This window comes from Elgaria multicarinata, chromosome 10 (genome assembly GCF_023053635.1).
Source record: "Elgaria multicarinata webbii isolate HBS135686 ecotype San Diego chromosome 10, rElgMul1.1.pri, whole genome shotgun sequence".
NCBI lineage: Eukaryota > Metazoa > Chordata > Lepidosauria > Squamata > Anguidae > Elgaria > Elgaria multicarinata.
The window spans coordinates 68,773,925-68,793,101 of NC_086180.1; the positions used below are offsets into that span (position 1 = coordinate 68,773,925).

Sequence of the window (19,177 nt, forward strand, 5' to 3'; positions counted from 1 at the left end):
GTGCATGCAAATGATACCTGATTGTGAAGTCCTTACTGCCAACTTTATTAGTGGAGATTGGAAATAATTCCAGAAATGATAGTCATGGTGGAAAGAAACTCACCTAGTTCAGAATTACTAAGCCATTATGAGCCCAGACCTACATTATCATCATCATCATCATCATCATCATCATCATCATCATCATCATCATTTATATTGCCAAAGCTCTCTGGGCGGTTGACAAAGATTAAAAACATTGAACATTTAAAAAACAATATACAGAATTTTAAAGAGCCCGAGACCACGGAACGTGTGTCCAGGTGCCGCGGGTTGACCCGGCTCCATGCGATTCTTCACAAGGAGCCACACAGAGGGCACAGCGCTCCTCAGGGGCGCTGTGCCCATCGGGGGTAGGGTGGGGGGAGCAGGGAAAATAATTTAAATTAAAAAAACAACTTACCTTTAGCGCACGATCGTTCGTGCGCTGCTATCTCTTTAAAAAATTAAAAAATGGTGGATGCGACGCCTCTCCTGCTGAGGTCGTCATGTGTCATGTGTAGACAGAGGAGTGATCTCGCGATAAACACATTGTGGGATCTTCCCTCCTCTGTTGCAGGCTAAATGGTAGGTCTTTCTAAGGCCTTAGTTTATTACATCAAACCTAGCCATACTTCTTTAATAACTCTATGTCTTCTCCGACTTAAAATTAATCCCTCAGATATTCTGTAGTGATTTTTCCTCTTGTCTCTCCCCATTCTTCTACAATATTGTTTAGGAATCTTTTCTTTGTCCTTTAGGATATTTAACATTATTTAATGAAAGGAAGGTTAGCTGTCTATATGAAACATTCCATTCTCATTTAGTTATAGTGAAAATAATAATGGTCTGGCACTGTAATTGATCTCTTAAATTCTGCATTGCGAATTTTTTTTGGCTTACAACTTTACCTAATTTGGAAAGATATTCACAAGCACAGCAGGAAGGGACATCACAGATACAAACATGGTCATACAGCCAAACATCAGGCCCAGTGGAGGCTGATGGCTCTGATTTTGATAGGTTTTAATCCTGGTTGTGCTTTTTATATTGTATTTTGTATTCGTGCTTTTAAATTGTTGGTTGTTTTTATGCTTTTCATGGTTTTAATTTTTGTGAACCGCCCAGAGAGCTTCAGCTATCGGGCAGTATAAAAATGTAATAAATAAATAAAATCAGCCAGAACAATAAGGGAATTATATCCAAGGTGTTGGATCTATTTTGGGGATAAGGTTCAGCACCTTGGATAGCTCCTTTAGAGTTCTGGCTGGTCATGACTGAAACCCAGAATTGATTCATAACCCCATGGAAATTGTAGCCACTAGCCTCTACTGATTGGGATCCTTCTGAGAAGTGCATAAGAGTTATGTGTTTTTTGTATTGCACATTTTAAAACCCATTTGAAAATGCTTTTCTCTGGTTATCTATTTCATGTTGTTCTTTTTTAAAAAAATCCCAAACAATAATTGTACTTATGGCCCAATCATTTCTAAGAACAGGTATATAAAGCTGTGCTATATAAATAATAATAATAATAATAATAATAATAATAATAATAATAATAATAATAATCCTCTCCATATGCACCAAGACCATTGCAGGGAATAGGATGTTCCTGCACACCAGTATTGATCTAGACCTCCCTCTTGCTCTGTACTGTGCAAGTTATCCATGCTGTTCAGCATAAATAATTTGCATGGCAAAGAAATTGAAGACTTCATAGGAATATATCAGTGGACCTCCCATTTCCTGCAGTGGCTTTGTGTATGTGTTGGTGGGTAGCCAGCCCAGGCAACAGGGCTCTATTGAGCCCCTTGGGAATCCCTGCATACAGGCACTGCACCTGATCTTACCATTTATGTAGTGTTTTCTCTTAAGTGCTCAAAGCTCCTCACATACATTGGACCTGTTCAAATGACACTTGGGGCTCTGTGGTTAGCGAAACTGTGGTTCTCTGGGGTTAGCACTAAACACAAGCCATGCTGTTGCAGACAACACTTTAAGCCATTGTTAGAGCCCCTAACCCTGCTGCAGATGACTGTGGTTAGTGAGTGAGCAGGGTTTAGCAAAACATATTGCAGAAGACACCTTAAACCCTTCTGCATAACCAAAAGCCTTCAGCAGGGTTTAAGGTGTCTTCTAAACAGGCCCATTATCTCAATAAACTTGCAAAAGTCGTGTAAGGTAGATCAGTTTATTTTTCCATATTACAAACTGAGACATATGATGAAGGACATCCTGCACTTTTATGGCTATCCTGTGTTTTGAAGCAGGGTCTTCCATCTCGTAGGGCCTTAACTATTAGACTACTCCAGCTATGACTTAAAATGAGACACTAAGTGTGGTATATAACCTTTACTACAGACATTATTATTGTGGCACCCATCATCATAAATCCTGGCATTTCATAGCTGCCATGGCTGATAGAAGTCCTGAAATTATTATGTATGCCAAGTGAATGTCATGGGACAGATGGCATAATCTAATATACTAGTTGAATCAACTCAGTTTTCTTCTTAATAGAGACCAGTTTCAAAATATATTGAGTTATAACTGTATTTAATTGCTGTGGAAAGGGAAATACTGCAGTTTTAATAGCCAGAGACAGGGGTTGGGAATCTTTGGCTCTCCAGGTCAGCATGGCCAATGGTCATGCCCACAGGTTTCCCACCGCTAGCACAGGCTATTAAAGAAAGATATTTTGAACTTGAAAATGTTTAATTCCGGCAAACTAAGGCCCTTTCTACACCTAAGGGTTATCCCAGGAAAATGGAGGGATCATCCCTGCCTGCTCCCAGGATCCCCTGTGTGGCATTTGGATGCACAGGAACAATTCCGGGACGATCCCAGGATATAGGGCTGGTGTAGACATGCCCCCAGTTATAAGTTTGTGTGCCATATTGTGTTTTGCTTCCTTTTCATTATATTTGAAATGCATTCACTTATCAAAATAAGCTCACTGAGACAGTTTGGCATATTTCTGTTATTTGGGGATATATTAATATTGAGAATAAATAAATAAGTTTGGGAAAAAGGGCATAGAAAGTCTATTCAAACAAATGCAGGGTGTTATTCAAATGGAAGTGCCAGGGAATGTCTATGGGACAAAACAATCCCATGACAGACCATGGTTTACAATTCAAATTTGTTTTCTTAAATCATAGTTAATACTAACCGTAGTTCTTGGTTTAGAAAAAATAAGTAATTGCAGTTTGTTGAAAATAGAAGTGAAATCTTCCAAGGGATTACAGAAAAAAGCTAGCTACATCAAGGGTGCTTTCCTGCTACTTTCCTCTGTGTCTCAAACACAGGATGTAGAACAGTGTTCATGATTAGAGGGTTCATTGTTGGAACTCATCCTCCTTCCCTTTCTGCTGTCCTTTGCTGTAAATCAATTATGTTGTAAATGTTCCACTATACATTTGTATGATTTAGCTTATCTCAGATTTTGTGGGCATTAAGGCTGGCTACATTAAAAGAAGTTTTCTCCTTTTCATCATCTGATAAAAATTATTAGAGTGAATGTATAAGCAGCGGTTTGATTTGTTTAATATATTGCAATGGAATATTTATTTATAAAAGGAAGGGAAATTTAAGGTTACTCAAGGTTATAACTTGAAAAGTACATATTTCAGGCCTGACATGTGGAAAATCAACATAATATCTTATGAAGTTGCAAATAATGTAAGCCTTTAAAGGGATTAGATGAATTTGGGAAGGTTATATCAACCACTAGCATTCTGAGGTTCAGATAAGACTTCTTGCTATTAACATGGCTGCATGCTTGTGTTAGTATATATTACAAAATCTGGCAATTTGTACAAAATCCTGAGAAACTCAAGTTTTGTATTAAAATAAAAAACTTTTTAGATCAGTTTAGACATTATGCCAAATCATGGTTTGTTCCAAATGTACAACAGATAAAACCATGGTTTAGAACAGTTATTTGCTTTGTTTACAAACAACATAGGCACCTCTCTAGGGAGCTCATTCAACAGCAAGGATGCCACAGCAGAAAAGGCCCTCTTCCTGGTAGCTACCTGCCTCACTTCCTTTGGCATGGACTCCCAGAGAATGAGCAATGAAGATGATCTGAGGGTCCAGGTGGGTACATATGGGAGAAGACAATCTTCAGATAACCTTAAAAGCTGTTTAGGGCTCTGAATGTTAATACCAGCACTTTGAATCAGGTCCAGACTTGGACTAGTTATTAATACAGCTGGAAAAGTACTAGCATGATATAATCACGTTGGCCAGTCCCTGTTAACAATCTCACTGACATGTTTCAGACCAGCTGAAGTTTCTGGACCATTTTCAAAGGCAGACCCACGTATAACGCATTGCAGTAATCCAGATGAGAGGTTATTAGAGCATGGATGACTGTAGCTAGGCTATCTCTGTCCAGATAAGGGCGTAGTTGGTATATTAAGCCTAAACTGATAAAAAAATGCTCCATGCCACTGAGTCCACCTATGCCTCAAGTGATAGGGCTGGGGCCAAGAGCACCTCCAAACTATGAAGGATGGAGCTTCTGTGCCCATTTGCGTACATGGTGCTATCAGTATGACCTCTGTTCACTTCCCCCTAACAATGTAACTCTACTGCCTATGACTTACCTTGCCTTTCTCCTTGCCACTGCTCTTCTCTATGTGTAAAATTAAACTTCTGCAAGAAATGAAATGAGTTCTAAATAAAGCAAGTAAACTGAGATATATAGATATGAAACATATGAATTTCCACAGACTGAATTATTTGTTTTCTGAATTCAAAAATGGTATTGCATTTTTGGATATAATGAACTAAACATTCTCTGTTTGTTAATTTAGCACATTTTGAACAAAATTATGCAGTTATGCGTTTGTATTTTCTCAGCATATCTATATTTGGATATTTTTGTTTGTATTTGTAATCTTTTGAAGGTATATTTGTTAATATATATTTTTTTAAAAAAAGAGCAGTTAGTGGGAAATGCATCTATTAGCTCGATTTTTCATATTTTTCTGGAAACAAACATTAGAATTTAGCATACTGTGTGACCTGGCTAGAAATCTTCAATACTGAAGCTCTAGAATCATAGTCATTTTTTTAAAAAAAATGTATAGGAATTTATTTTTATTGCATTGCTGACAAAAATTCTGCTGCATAGGTTATTTAGTGGACAGAGTGCTGGATTTTCATGCAGAAGTCTTTGTTACTAATTGAAGTTGAGAATAGTGCCTCCATTCTAAATGGACTGTGAAATGCAGCCTAAAAACACACAACTTATGACTGGACCAATTTTGATAATTTAAAATACATTCCGCATGCCTGTGCAGCCCAAATTATCATTCTGGAGGCATGGATGTTTAACACACAAAGCAAGCAAAATGCCCTCTTACAAATCTGTATGCTTGGTGGTTTATCACCATATGCCTTTACAGTCCCACTGACTATTTGTTGAATTATTATTAATACACTAACATTTGAAGTAATGTTGATCAATTGATTGTGTTATTATTGACTCATTGTTCTACTGTATTTTGAACTGCCCCATGTGTTGACTTGAAAATCTTTTATGTGGACTTTTTCTACATGGCCTAGTATGTTTAAAAATGAAATATTCAATAGAATAGACAACATGACTAGGTAGGTGGTCTTCCAATTAGTATTAATGTTCAGATCTGTAATCTGTATAAGGATTGTTTAATAGTTCTGAATTCATGCCATGTGGCATTAAGTCATTTGTTTTGTAATAAAGTCCAGCATTTGCCTTGTATCACTATTGCATGTAACTTATTATTTTTCCTCAAGAATTGCTCTTTACATATGACTAGTTCACATAGTTTCTGTTGTCTTTTATTAAATATTTGTGCTGTAGTTTACTTCTGTTTAATCAACATTCTAATTAATAACATTTAAACACTTGTCAGAAAAAGAATGTTGCTTATTAATCTGTATCATATTATAAACAATGATATGAATTGAGATGAGTTTACATACATAATTGATTCCATCATAAAAACATCCAACATTGTCAAAATTCAGTTTGGTTAATAAAGAGCACTGGGAAACCAGAGCAGCATAACACGATTATGAAACAGCACTCATTTGAGATATAGGCCTTTAAATTAACAGCAGAATTATATTCAAATATTCTACAGTAAATAGGACTGTCGCCATAATCAAAATGGAATACTAGTGTGTGTTAGCTAACATTTTAATTGATAAAGAACACAGGGTCCCATTTCATTTAACACTGAGCCATTAAATTTATGAATGCCAACATCTGTCAAGTAATTAAAATTCTTCCATCTTATCCCCTCAAGGCATTTTGCCCAACCAGCAAGTGAATCAGTAGGAACTTTATTGATAAGTAAGAAGACCATCAGGTACATATAAACCGCCCAGAGAGCTTTGGCTATTGGGCAAAATAAATAAATAAATAAATAAATAAATAAATAAATAAAAAAAAATACATATAGAGGAGATTTCAATTATGAGTGGGTTTGGACAGTGATGTGGGTTAAAAAAATTCTGTAATGGAAATTTTTCCACTGACATATTTTGCCACAGAAAACTTTCCATTTCTAATGCTCTATTGTTTCATAAAATTCATAATGAAGGAATACAGTACTTGTCAAAATGGGCAGTTTCAAACTTGTAGTTAACTTTGACTGGTGGTAGCTCTTTGGCATGCTGAAATTAATATATTATCACCTTCATATTTTTTCTTAACATTTACAGTTTATTTTTTCATAACATTTAAAAGGGGAGTGTGTGCTATTGAATTGTTAGATTAGATGCTTCCTAAGCCAGAAAGAACTCTGCTCTAACCATCGATTGTCCTCTGACTGCAGTAGCAAGAGCACAGCCATGCTCTGTCACTGACTAGACAAGCAAGGATCTCTGAGAAGATGCATAACCCCCATCCCAGCAAGAGCGCTGAAAAGGAAAGATCTTGTAAAGGTTCACTGTTATCTAGTGTGGAATATGAATTTGTCCAGCTCATAGTGTTTGGTTACAAATCGAGTGTGATTTCCCCTATTGTTTCTTCTCTGGGATTTATGATCAGATGCAGAAAAATAGCTTCAGTCTGCCTAGGCTGATTTGTAGATGTATGTATAGCTCTTTATGTGCAGAGGGCTCATCTACACCAAGCAGATATTCCAGTATGAAAGTGGTATATAAAAGGCAGGAGCCACCCTACTGCTTTATAGTGGTATTGAAGTGCACTGACAACTGTTGGGGCCCATGACACATATCATATACTGCTTTCATACTGCTTTCATAGTGTTATATCCTGCTTGGTGTAGCTGTGTCATGGGCCCTAACAGTTGTCAGTGCACTTAAGGCAGTGGTGTAGAACCTGCAGTGCACTTCAATATCACTATAAAGCAGTAGCGTCGCTCCTGCCTTTTATATACCGCTTTTGTATCGCTTTCATAGTGGAATATCCTGCTTGGTGTAGATGAGCCCATAGGCTCCTGTATGACATGGAACCCCCATCACATCAGGTTCCAGCTCAGGTAGGCTTCTCTGATTCAGATGTCTTTACTCAACATGTTGATACTGGGGGACAGGGATGGGAGCTACATGATATCAGAGGTAGCAGTGCAGCCCCACTTTTCCTTCAGCACATGCCTCTCCCTTTAAACATATAACACAGAACGGGCACAATCCTATGTTGACAGATGGCTGCCCCCGAAGTTGGAGGCTGCCAAGTATCCTAATGCAGGGCTGCTGGAGCAGGGAGAGAATCAGAGGGAAGGAGGCTTGGGCAAGCATAGGAAGCTGTGTAAGGCACTTTCCCTGGTCCCGTCCTCATCCCTAGGACCGCCCCTTTCCCCCATCTCTGTGCTCAGGTTTGTGAGTGAGGTAGCCAGCATGGTTCTCTCTGCATCAGTTATGGGTGGGGGGCAGGGATGCTCAGTTTACTGGCTCTGAGTTCAGTTTACTGGCTCTGACCTTGGAGCCAATAAACTGAACAATCCTTTGGCCTCCCAGATGCTGGCCATAGGCTTGCTTTCTAAGTGTGCAATCTTATGCATGCCTACTCAGAACTAAGTTCTACTGAATTCAGTTGGGTTTACTCTCAGGTAGGATTTATAGGATTGCAGTCTAAGGGGGTTAATAAGAACTACAAAACCGCCTGTTTTGAATGTACATTCACAGAAGTTATCTAATATGTAACCTTTGCTCTTGAGGGAACTCTCAATGATTGCTGTGAACTTCATGACCAGACCACCCAACCACACAGCATTTTTATTTGGTAAATATTTTTTTTTTGTTTTGAGTAAATACTCTCCGTTTTAATATTTGCAAACTTTCGATGTGGCTGCTGTTCCCCATCCAGTTCTGAAACCTTGTCTTCATGCTGTGTTGTGTATTAGTGGGGCGGGAGCAGGGGTGGGGGGAGAATGAATTTGAAATTCCACATGGATTTTAGCCATGACAGGTGCAGAGAAATATAATTCCCAGGAGACAATATAATAAGGTGTATTTGCATTACACCACCACTGTGCATGAATCTGCTTCTGTGAGGATAGATGTTATTGCTGGCCACTGAAGGACATTGCCAATCTTACGCATGATTTTGCACATTGGAGTATACACTTAGGAACATTTTCCAAAAACTTATGTTCTTGCCTCTGAATATTTGCCATTCTTCTGCTGCTGCTATTGCTATTATGGTTGTCTGTCCAACTATATATGAATATACACTTGGAAGCTGAATCTCGCATTTATGCCCCAGAAATTGTAGTTACTTGTATGTTTTGCTATGTTGTACTGAGGTGTTCACTCAAAAGCATGACTTCCATAATACTACTCCTATACATTGGACCAAACAATTGCTAAGAAATTGATGCTTGAGCCCAACCATTGGGATCAAAAATCTCCAGGAGAAAATGTCAATAGCTGCTAAAAAGTCAATATTAAGCAAGTATGCAGAAGAATGAACTGACGTTAGCAAGAGACTTGGCTTTCTGCCTGCAATTGCTGGCGCGTGTGAGGAACATAGAATCAGCTTGCTACTCCACGTTTGTGCCCCTAATCTGTTTGCTATCATTGTTTACATCTGCAAACATGATAACTCTTTAGATATATAATATACAGAGTAAATAAACCTTTCAAAGAAATGCGAACTACCCTGACCATAGGATTAGAACGTAGCAATCTTACTTCTTTATCTTCTTTTCTTCTTTAATTTAAAAAGATTTTTGTGGTTTACATCATACTGTTTTTTCTGTGATATTATTATTATCACCTTATTACCACCTGGAACCCTTCTTCTGCAGTTGCCAACTCATTTTGTGTTTTTTCATGCCTGTTTCTATTCTTTCTAAATTTAAAAATGTCCTGGTTTTGTGTGTGTTTTTAATGTAATGAAGCTGAAACGTTATCTGTTTACTTTATGGTTCTCCCTCCATTTTCAACTTTCTATTTTATGCTGGAGTCACCTTTTCATTTTCTCTAAATATGGTCTCCCCAGTGCCCACCACACCATAGGAAAGGACAGGAAAAGAAAAAATAATAGATCAATAGGGAGCCTGATTCAGATTTCAGTTAGTATAATACAGATTTTACTGGCATCAGTAAATGGAAAATAGTGGTGTCAAACTCGATGAAGTAATATTTTCTATATTAGTATAAAATATCAGGCAGTATTATGATAATTACATAACAAGTGGAACCTGAAAATAATTGTTGAGGTGTACAATCTGCCTGTTCAGGATTCCCACCAGCCAGCTATACTCTCTTATAGTATACTCCATTCCATTCTCTCCCCCACCCCATTTCTGTTTTTCTCCCAGTGGTCATTCACCATTGTTTGTCCACATAACATGCTCTGTCCTCTTGGGTCTCGCTCCCCATTATTTTCCTTTTCTAAAGGTTTTGTTTTTGTTTTGTTTTTCATATTTCCGAATACCTGGGGTTTCTCCTGAGCCTTCAGGCAGTGATATGTGTTTTCTGGGAAATTTTGAATGAGAAAATTTTAGATTCCTTCAAATTAAGTTCATTTGCATAGGAAACATTTCAGTTTGCATTGGAAAATTTTCTGATGCCCTAGAGCAAGGAGGGGCTGGCCTTCCTAGAGTTTTGGCCTGCAATTTTCATCATTCCTCACTGCTGGCTAGGGCTGGTAGGAGCCATAAGCCAAAACATATGGAGGGCCACTAGTTGGCCATCCCTGCCATAAAAAGATCTAATTTAGCCAGTTTTAAAACTTTTATTCAGTAAAGAAAGCTTCCAAAAAAAGCATCGCATGTTAATTTTTTGTCCCAATATACTACAAGTATTTGACATGAAATATTTGAGGGGGAAATTAGAACACATTCCTGTGGTTTAATTTTTATATTATGTAGATGTTTAAGTTGGAATACTTATAAAACAAAAATAAAAAATAAAAACAATAGCATGTACTTCTCTTATATTGTTTACATTTACATGGAAAAAACCCAAAGGTACTGAAAACTGTTAACAAGCTAAATAATTTTAGCAACAGAAAGCATTGTGCATGATATGGTAAACCACTCATCAGTTTCCATAGAGTTCACATCCTTTCCACTAAGGTTGCTGGGGCACCTTCAATTTTGCTATCACTATTTATTAGTTACATTTAACACTGAGGCCTTAGCTAGACCTAAGATTTATCCCGGGATCGTCCCAGGGCCATCCCTGTTCACGTAAATCACACTCAGGGGATCCCGGGAGCAGGCAGGGACGACCCCGGGACGATCCCGGGATAAACCTTAGGTCTAGCTAAGGCCTGAGTCATATATGAATATCAATGACATATACAGTATGTATTTTCTCACATATTTGCTGAAAAACATTAATTGCAACTTTGAAACTGCCAAGCTTACCTAATATTGTATTATTTTTATTAATGAATTTATGAAATGGAAAATGTTCTGTGGAAAAATAAAGCACTGGAATATTTTCCATTTTGGATTTTTTTTTCTGCAGGAAGATTTCCGCCCCACGTCACTGCCTGCAGATGCCTCCATGTTGTGAGTGGATGGTGCCATTTCCACTACAGAAGGATCAGTACTCAAATAATTAGTGCACCATTAGTATATAGGATAGAAACATAGGAAGTTCGCATATAGTGAGTCAGATCATTGGTCCATCTAGCCTAGTATTGTTAAAACTGTCTGGCAGTGGCTCTCAAGGATTTCAGGCAAGGATTTCTCCAGCCCTACCTGGAGATGCTAGGGATTGAATTTGTAATCTATCATTGAGCTATGGCCCCTCCCCTAAGGGAAGATTCAGTCCTGTTGTATTCCTGTCTCTCCTCTTGCATGCTCTGCTCTACATACATGTATCCTCTACCACAAATCTGTTTCCTATTGGCAGGACTCTGTGGCTGGACTACATGCACCTACTGTACAAGTTTGTACTGGACCCTTATGGCAATGTCATAAACATCTGCCTGTTTCCGAAAGAACTCACAAACATATGTTTCAAGACTGTTAACACACTTTTGGGATATTTAATGTAAAGTTTTGTTATCACCAAAAATTGTAGCATTGTTAATAAATGATAGCATTGTTATAAAACTGTTAATGAACAAACATTTAGCATTGAAATATTATCATTATCGGTTCTTCTAATACCTAACTTAGCTGTTCCAGTGCTTATTAGCTTGACAATGAAACAGGGCAATCCACAAATATGGTGGCAGTTTCTGCATACTTGGGGGACTCCTCAGGCAAGCAGAAGTATATTTGTTTGTGTATTAAAAGAAGAAATCTTTTTTTTAAATTCAAACTTCAAGTGGCCCAACAAGGATCAATGATCAATAGCTTCCAGGACTGATGGAATGCTGAGGGTGGTTGATAGGAAAGAAGGAGAAAGGGAGGAACAGAAGGAAATTGCCTGTTTCAACTTCTGATAGCTCTCTAGGAAAAGGGCATTTGGGTGAAGTATGCCATGAATTTAAAAACATATCTCCCTGAAATATTTAGTGAGGTTTCCATGCATTTCAATGGAACTGGCTGTAGCACTCCTCCGCTCCTGCTTCACCACTGCTCCTCTCTCTATATCATTAAGGCCCTTTCTATGCCTAGGAAAATAGAGGGATCGTCCCTGCCCACTCCCGGGATCCCCTGTGTGACATTTGGATGCACAGGGATGTTTCCATGATGATCCCGGGGGGGAAAAGGCAGGTGTAGAAACGGCCTATGCTGCAAACTATAGCAATTTTGCCTAGCGTTGCTGCTCCTGAAAGCTCCCTCTTCCACCTTTGATGGTGCTCTGAATAGGAACAGGGGCTGGGAATGTATTTTGTTGCGGGTCTCACTGCCACATATATTTTCTTTTAAAATATTCGGGGGGGGGGGTTTCTTGTATTCTTTCCTTATTTAATATATCCCTGTGTTTCTAGGTCATCTTAATACATTTCAGTTAGCCAACTTGTCCTGCATATAAATAAATTATCAACGTAAAGAATTATACACATCATTTTTTGATTAAAAATTCTGTCAGCACATACTTGAAAATGAAATGTGCTGACAACTATAACAATTGTAAATGTATTAAATTTTATTATTGCATGTCACACCATCAATTATGCACTATACAGTCAGCCAAATATTAAGTATTTCGACCTTTAGAATTAATAATGACAGACACCGGGAATAACTTAAAGAAAAAAGTCACAATGAAAATATATATGATAGTTACAGTACATTTTACTGTTAGGTTAGACAAACACAAGAACGTTTATTTCAGTAAGCAATCTTTTTTTGAGGGTTTTTATTCTAACAATACATATATTGAATATATATCCCCACCCTACAATTATCTGATCTCTGCAGTCTTCAATTACTTAAACTTGCTTTCTTGTATTTGAAGTAGCTTATGTCTAGGGTGGCCTCGTATGAATTGTCAAAAAGAGGAAATGCATCACCAAAGAAGAGGTCATTAGTTTGCATAACATTTGCATATGCTAGTGTACATGTATAGAAATGATTGTCAATACTTAAATAGAAATACATCTCTCCGTAGTGTATAAGACTTTGATTAGATAGCCTGTGTATTTTGCTTGTTCTGCTGTTGATGGCCAACTTCAAGGCATAGTGCTCCCTTCTAATGGTTCTTTATCTTTAACCAGACTTATACTGGACAGCCCTTCAAGTAGAGGATGGTTTCAAACTAGAGAACAGTCCTCTGGCAGCATTTTAGACAGAGCAGCGGTCTTGAACTGGTGGGTCACAACACAAAAATGGGCTGCAAGATCAGTCCAGATGGTCATGGCAAAGCTGTTGCCACCATGTTGGCCAATTGTGGAAGTGGGTCTCATGTTGCCAGTTGAAAGTCTGAGGTGGATCTTGGCTGGATCAGTTGAAGACCACTGAGATAGAGGACTGTCCTGTATAAAGTAGGATGCAGGCACAGCCTACATTTGATCCTAAACATTGCTAAGTATCTCAGTCTGCATTGTAACACTATCATCTCAAGACAAAATAAAGAATGTCATATATGACTGAAATTTCTTTGAAGGAATTTGGGAGTTTTATCAGTGCAATCCTATGCATTTCTAGTATAGGCCCATCAGAAGTAAGGCCCATTGAGCAGTAGTACACGCCATTGAGTTCAGTGAGACTTATTCCCAGGTAAGTGGGTATAATGTTGCAAACTATATATCAGGTCACTTGAATAAATTATGTACTGAAAATTATAGAGAAGAAAAGCATTAAAACCAAATAGAGTAGTCGTTGGCTAATACCAGTTAAAATCCCACAAACCTGACTAAATAAAAAGGTATTTTCCTTTTGACTGAAGGCCATCAATGAGGAAATTAGATTAGCTTTCCTTGGAAAGGAATTCCAGAGTCTGGGCATGGCCATTGAAAATTCCTCTCTCAAGTCCCCTCCAGATAAACCTGAGAGGTAATGATAGTTTCAAATTTTGATTTTATGAATATCTACAAATACAGTAAAAAGGAAGCAATCAGGAAATTTAGTATAAGAAGGAAAATATATATTGATCAAATTTCAGTATGGGTTAATAGTGACGTTTTAATTGAATAAGATATATGCAAGTATTTTGGAATGTGAATGACGTAACTCAAAAGATTTCAAGTGAAGTGGGGAATGATAATGTACCTTCAAAAATGAATCTGGAAGAAAACATAAAACCCATTTCCAACACTACTGAACGCAGAATAGGCTTTGAAAAATGAATAGATTGAATGAAGAGCAAAGTTAGAGATGGGGAAAATACATCAGTAGAATTCATGCATGTTTGGTAGCGCTGTTCTAAATTTCAAATATCCTGGCAATCCTTAAAGAAACATTACTTATGATGATTATGATCTTACAGTAGATACAGGCATTTTTTATCTTCTGTTATTAGGAGAATGTGATTTTGAATTTATCACTGACATATTACGCATAGACAGGATAATTGCAGCAGTTAATTAAAGTTATTGTCCTTCCACTCACAGTTCTTTGGCACTAATCCTAACTCGAAGATTAGTCACTCTTTATACAATAATGGTATAAAAGGTTTGATAATGTGTGTATTTTTGTATTATTCTCTACACCATAAGTATGTTTATGTTATGTTATTTTAAATAAATACCATCATTTTGTGGCATGTAAGGATTGCATAAGGAGAGCTAGCCCTAAATCAGAACAAGAAAGTTAGTGGCACCAGTGTGGTTGTGATTAGATCTCAGTTCTTTTCTTGTATAAATGTGGGTTTTCTGTAGATATTTGATAGAAGTGCCACCGTTTATATTTCATTTGATAGGGTTAGGGTTAACCCTTCAACATTGCTGAATCTGCCATACACACTCACTCATTAGTGCATAGGTATTTATGTATCAGTATTCCCCAACCTGGTGCCTGCCAAATACTTTTGGCTACAAGTCCATTCACCGCTGGCAATTGGCTGTGTTTCTTGGGGTTGATTGGAGTTGTAGTTCAAAATATCTGGAAATACTTTGTTAGAAGCATAAAATATTATCCTTAATTGGCAGATACATACATATATATGTATCTACCAGGTTGGAGAAGGTTGATATATATGTATGTATCTGCCAATTAAGGATAATATTTTATGCTTCTAACAAAGTAGATTCTTGTGCCACAAAATAATTGTCAGTTTTTAGTGCCTTATGACTCTTGTTTTCTCTAACCATGATTTCAAGAAATGAGTTTCAGTTTATATTAATCACTAGTGAACCAGACCAAGCTAAACACAGGTTGGAATAGTCCTTAGTTAGATATAGTAAAGTCTTGAAGCAAATGTATACAGCTGTCAGTGTTGGACACATTGTCCCCACCCCGTCTGACTGAAGGCATGCCCACTGCCACAGCCCCTGCCAAGATGCACCCCTATAACTTCTAAAGTTGAGGGGCGTCCATTTCATTTCCCTAAGTCCCACCACAGGGGAGAGGGGGCAGGCATATAACTATTTCCCCTGGTTTACTCATCTCCTGTGGGTTCAAACCATGTGAAGTGCAAAGCTATGTGCTGGTTAGGGATGTCTGCCCTTAATGGCTGAAGATGTTTAAAAACAAAATAATCCTGAAGTACACACCCCTAGGGTCCCCTTAGTATGCATGCTAAATTTCAGGTGTCTAGATGTCATGATCTTGTCGCCATGGCACTGATGGATGGATGGACGGACAGACAGACACACATCCTCTTCTAATATTATAGATTAGTTCTGTCCTAGTTTTTCCTTCATAATGTGAAACTACTTCATTCTTTTGTATTATATATGTAAGATACACACTTGTGTCTTTTAAAACCAGCATAGGAAGAAACCTGGAGCATATCTTCTCTCTCTCCATATAGAGAGGGAGCGGGGAGAGGGGGAGAGAAGCTATACTCCAGCATACGCTATGCTACTTTTAAAAGATGCAGGTGTGCACATTAGTCAGTTTAAGATGTATAAAAATGACATATGGAAGCAATAATGTATGTAGCCTCTGGGCCAACCTTTGCATCTTCTTTCAGTAACAGATGCCCATGTTACATTTTCATGTATTTTAGGCACTGGTGTGAACACTAACATCTTATAATTAAATATCAGTACACATACCTCCCTGTTCATATAAAATGGGATTTTTATAAGTGCAAGGGCTCATGTTGCATGAGGAGAACTGAGGTGATTGTTCTGTTGCATTTCCTTTTTAATGTACGTTTAGAACAAATAATTACACAGAAATGCTGAAGACCTTGACTTCAGTGGACATGTTTACATGGGTTGAAATGTAACATCGCGTAGTGGCTGATCTCCAAAATAATTATGTAATTGACATAAGGTGGCAATTATATAGCATAGTGGCCAGTTCTGTCTCACGTGTTGTTGTTTTTTCATGCAATCATGCCCATCAGAGGTGGGGGTGGCAGCAATTTTGCTACCCCTGGGATGGCAGGGAGGGGGGTTGGGGGGCGATTTTGAGGGAGGAGGTTTTTTCCCCCTTACTTTTTTGTTGGAGCGGGGCCTCACTCTTGCATGACCGTCCCAACCGCTTCCAAAAAAAATATGGTGGCCACAACGCCCCTGCTTCCTCCCCGGACATTGCACGCTGAGTGTGAATCCAGGGGGAGGATCTCGCAATCAGCATATCACGAGATCCTCCCCCCTCCACACCCTTAGGGCTAGACATGCCCTCTGCTGCTAATATTTTAGAGATACAGGTTAGAGAGTGAAATGTTTGATATAGTGAAACCCTATGTATGTTTACTCAGAAGTAACTACTTTTGTACTGGATTCTGTAACTACTTTTACTTAGAAAACAAAGTACATGTTATTGTTATTAAAGTGCTTTTTTTATTTCAAGTGTCTGTAGTTACCCTATTTCTTCGATTCTAACACACACTTTTTTCCCCATATAAACATCTCTAAAAATGGGGTGCATCTTAGAATCGCGGGTGTTTCTTAGGGTTTTTTTTCTGTTGGTGGTACTGAAATTAGTGTGCATCTTACAATCGATGGTGTCTTACAATCGAAGAAATACGGTAATAGTAAGAGGAGAACAATCTTTGCTTATAAGTGTAGTATATCTTCTATCTCAGTATGTTAAAAAGTTGATGGTCAGTATTACAGTACATCACAATTTGATTACAATCAAACCTTTTACTGCAACTATATATTCTGTTACTACAGAAAATTGTCCAATTCTATTTCAACTCACAGCAGCCTGCATCACTTGATAGTAGATATCAAAAGGTTGTCAGCATTACTTTTACTATTGGGAGAATCAATAGCTCTTCAATTGTTTCCAGAGCATCCTTAATAATAATAATCATTCATATCTATATGTTGAGGGTTATTATAGATATGCCCAGTACAGGAACCACACATGGAGGAACAGGGCATATCACCCCTGAAGCACTCACAATTGTATTCACATCTGGACTTACAACTGAATATTAAAAATAAAGAAAGTGTTCTGGTTCAGGGTCTTTTGGTGTTGCGACTGGGAATATACCTCCATAGAAGCAAGTATATGAGTAAGATGCTCTGATTCTCATTTCACATGAGTCACAGATGTTATAGCAAGCATGACATAACAGAGAAGAGGTAGCCTTTATCCAAGCTTTTGTCAAGTGTTCCACAAGTTAAATCTAAAGAATGAGATTGTGTAATTTCACTGCACACTTAAATATGCAGCAGTCTGTGTTTTAGCCTGATTTTTTTCTCTAGCTGGCTGAGTCAGAGAGCAGGCAGCAATGTAGTGCCAAAGAAACAGGAGTGTAGGACTAGCTATCTCCCAATACCAAGTTCATCACCTCTTCTGCTTTTGTCAGGAACAGAAACACATTCTACTGTCTGTGACATGTGGCACCCAAGTTGCAGGATTGCCACTAATTGTGTAATGCCATTGACAGATGATGGAGACCTGGGTTTAGTCTTGGTTTAGCCTTGAAGCTCACTGAGTGGTTTTGGGCCAGTCACTATCTTGAAATGTAATCTACCCCACAGGGTTGTTGTGAAGATAAATGGATAATCCTACAAATCCCACCTGAACTCCTTAAAGGTTGAGTTTTCCCATTCTATTACCAATTCTACATTAACAGTGATCTCACATGCACATAAATAGTGCAAGGAAGTTTAAAAGGCAATTCAAACCTCTTAGCCTGATCCTATGCAGGCTGAGTTCATTGAATTTGTTTCCAAGTAAGTGTTCATCCAAATGCAGTTTAAGGGAATAGAAGAAACTCTGTGTTTGTAGTTTATTCATGTTTGCCTAAAAACTAGTTTTGGTGTTAGTGTTTCTGTATCCATGACCGAGCAGGCATTTTGTTTGGGTCAGTAATGAGATTAAGTGGACAAAATCATCTTTGCTTCTGTAAACATGTATGTCAAGGCAATCATAAGGACCTGAGAATGTAAAAGTATAGATCACCTTAACCTGAAGACTTTTTTCCATAGTGGAATAGTTTTATCTTACTTAAATGTAGTAGATCATCTAATTAATATTCATCAGCTTTTCTGTAATGTGAAAAGTAATTATTTTTGCATATTTCTTTAGCAGACTCATGCAAGTAAAGAGTTGGAAGAACAGTTGCGGTCTGTTTCCAGTGTAGATGAACTCATGACAGTACTTTATCCAGAATACTGGAAAATGTTCAAGTGTCAGTTGAGAAAAGGGAGCTGGCAACACAATAGGGAACAGTCCAGCTTCGATGCAAGATCAGAAGATTCAAATCCAATAAAATTTGCTGCAGCACATTACAGTGCAGAGATCTTGAAAAGTAAGTGTTGGAAATTTAATGTCTACCAAGTGCTATAAATCAAAATGCAAGAATATATCAGTTCTGTCAAATATATTTTAAAGTATAAGCACTGAACAAAATTGCTAAGACATATTATACTAAGGCATGATTTAGCATATATTCAGAATTCCAAACTTCCCTAATAAAAAGAAATACTGTAAACATTTAGAGCATTTTTGAGCTATATTTTAAACTTACTGAGATAAATATGGATATATTGGGGCAATATATCTGGATGCCTCCCAGTTTAGATCAAGTATGGTCATTTGCAGGGCTAGGATAAACAACCTAGCCAAAGGCAAGGGATGCGGGGGTGGGTGGGGAGTTTAAGCAAGGAAAAAGCTGACAGAATTTAAAAGAAATGTAGGTTAATGTCTTATGCATATTTTGGCACTTTGTCTTACAAATTGTTTATATCAGACAGCTAGGGAGAAAT

The 19,177-nt window shown here is 37.8% G+C and overlaps 1 protein-coding gene across 2 annotated transcripts in view; it reads left to right on the top strand.

The window, feature by feature from the left end:
* Window positions 1-19,177, top strand: part of VEGFC (vascular endothelial growth factor C) — a 60,312-nt gene that overhangs the window by 16,829 nt on the left and 24,306 nt on the right. For both annotated transcript variants that reach the window (XM_063135152.1, XM_063135151.1), the window contains exon 2: window positions 18,498-18,720. In XM_063135152.1, coding sequence (XP_062991222.1) covers window positions 18,498-18,720 — 223 coding nt within the window. The remainder of the gene's footprint in view (window positions 1-18,497; window positions 18,721-19,177) is intronic.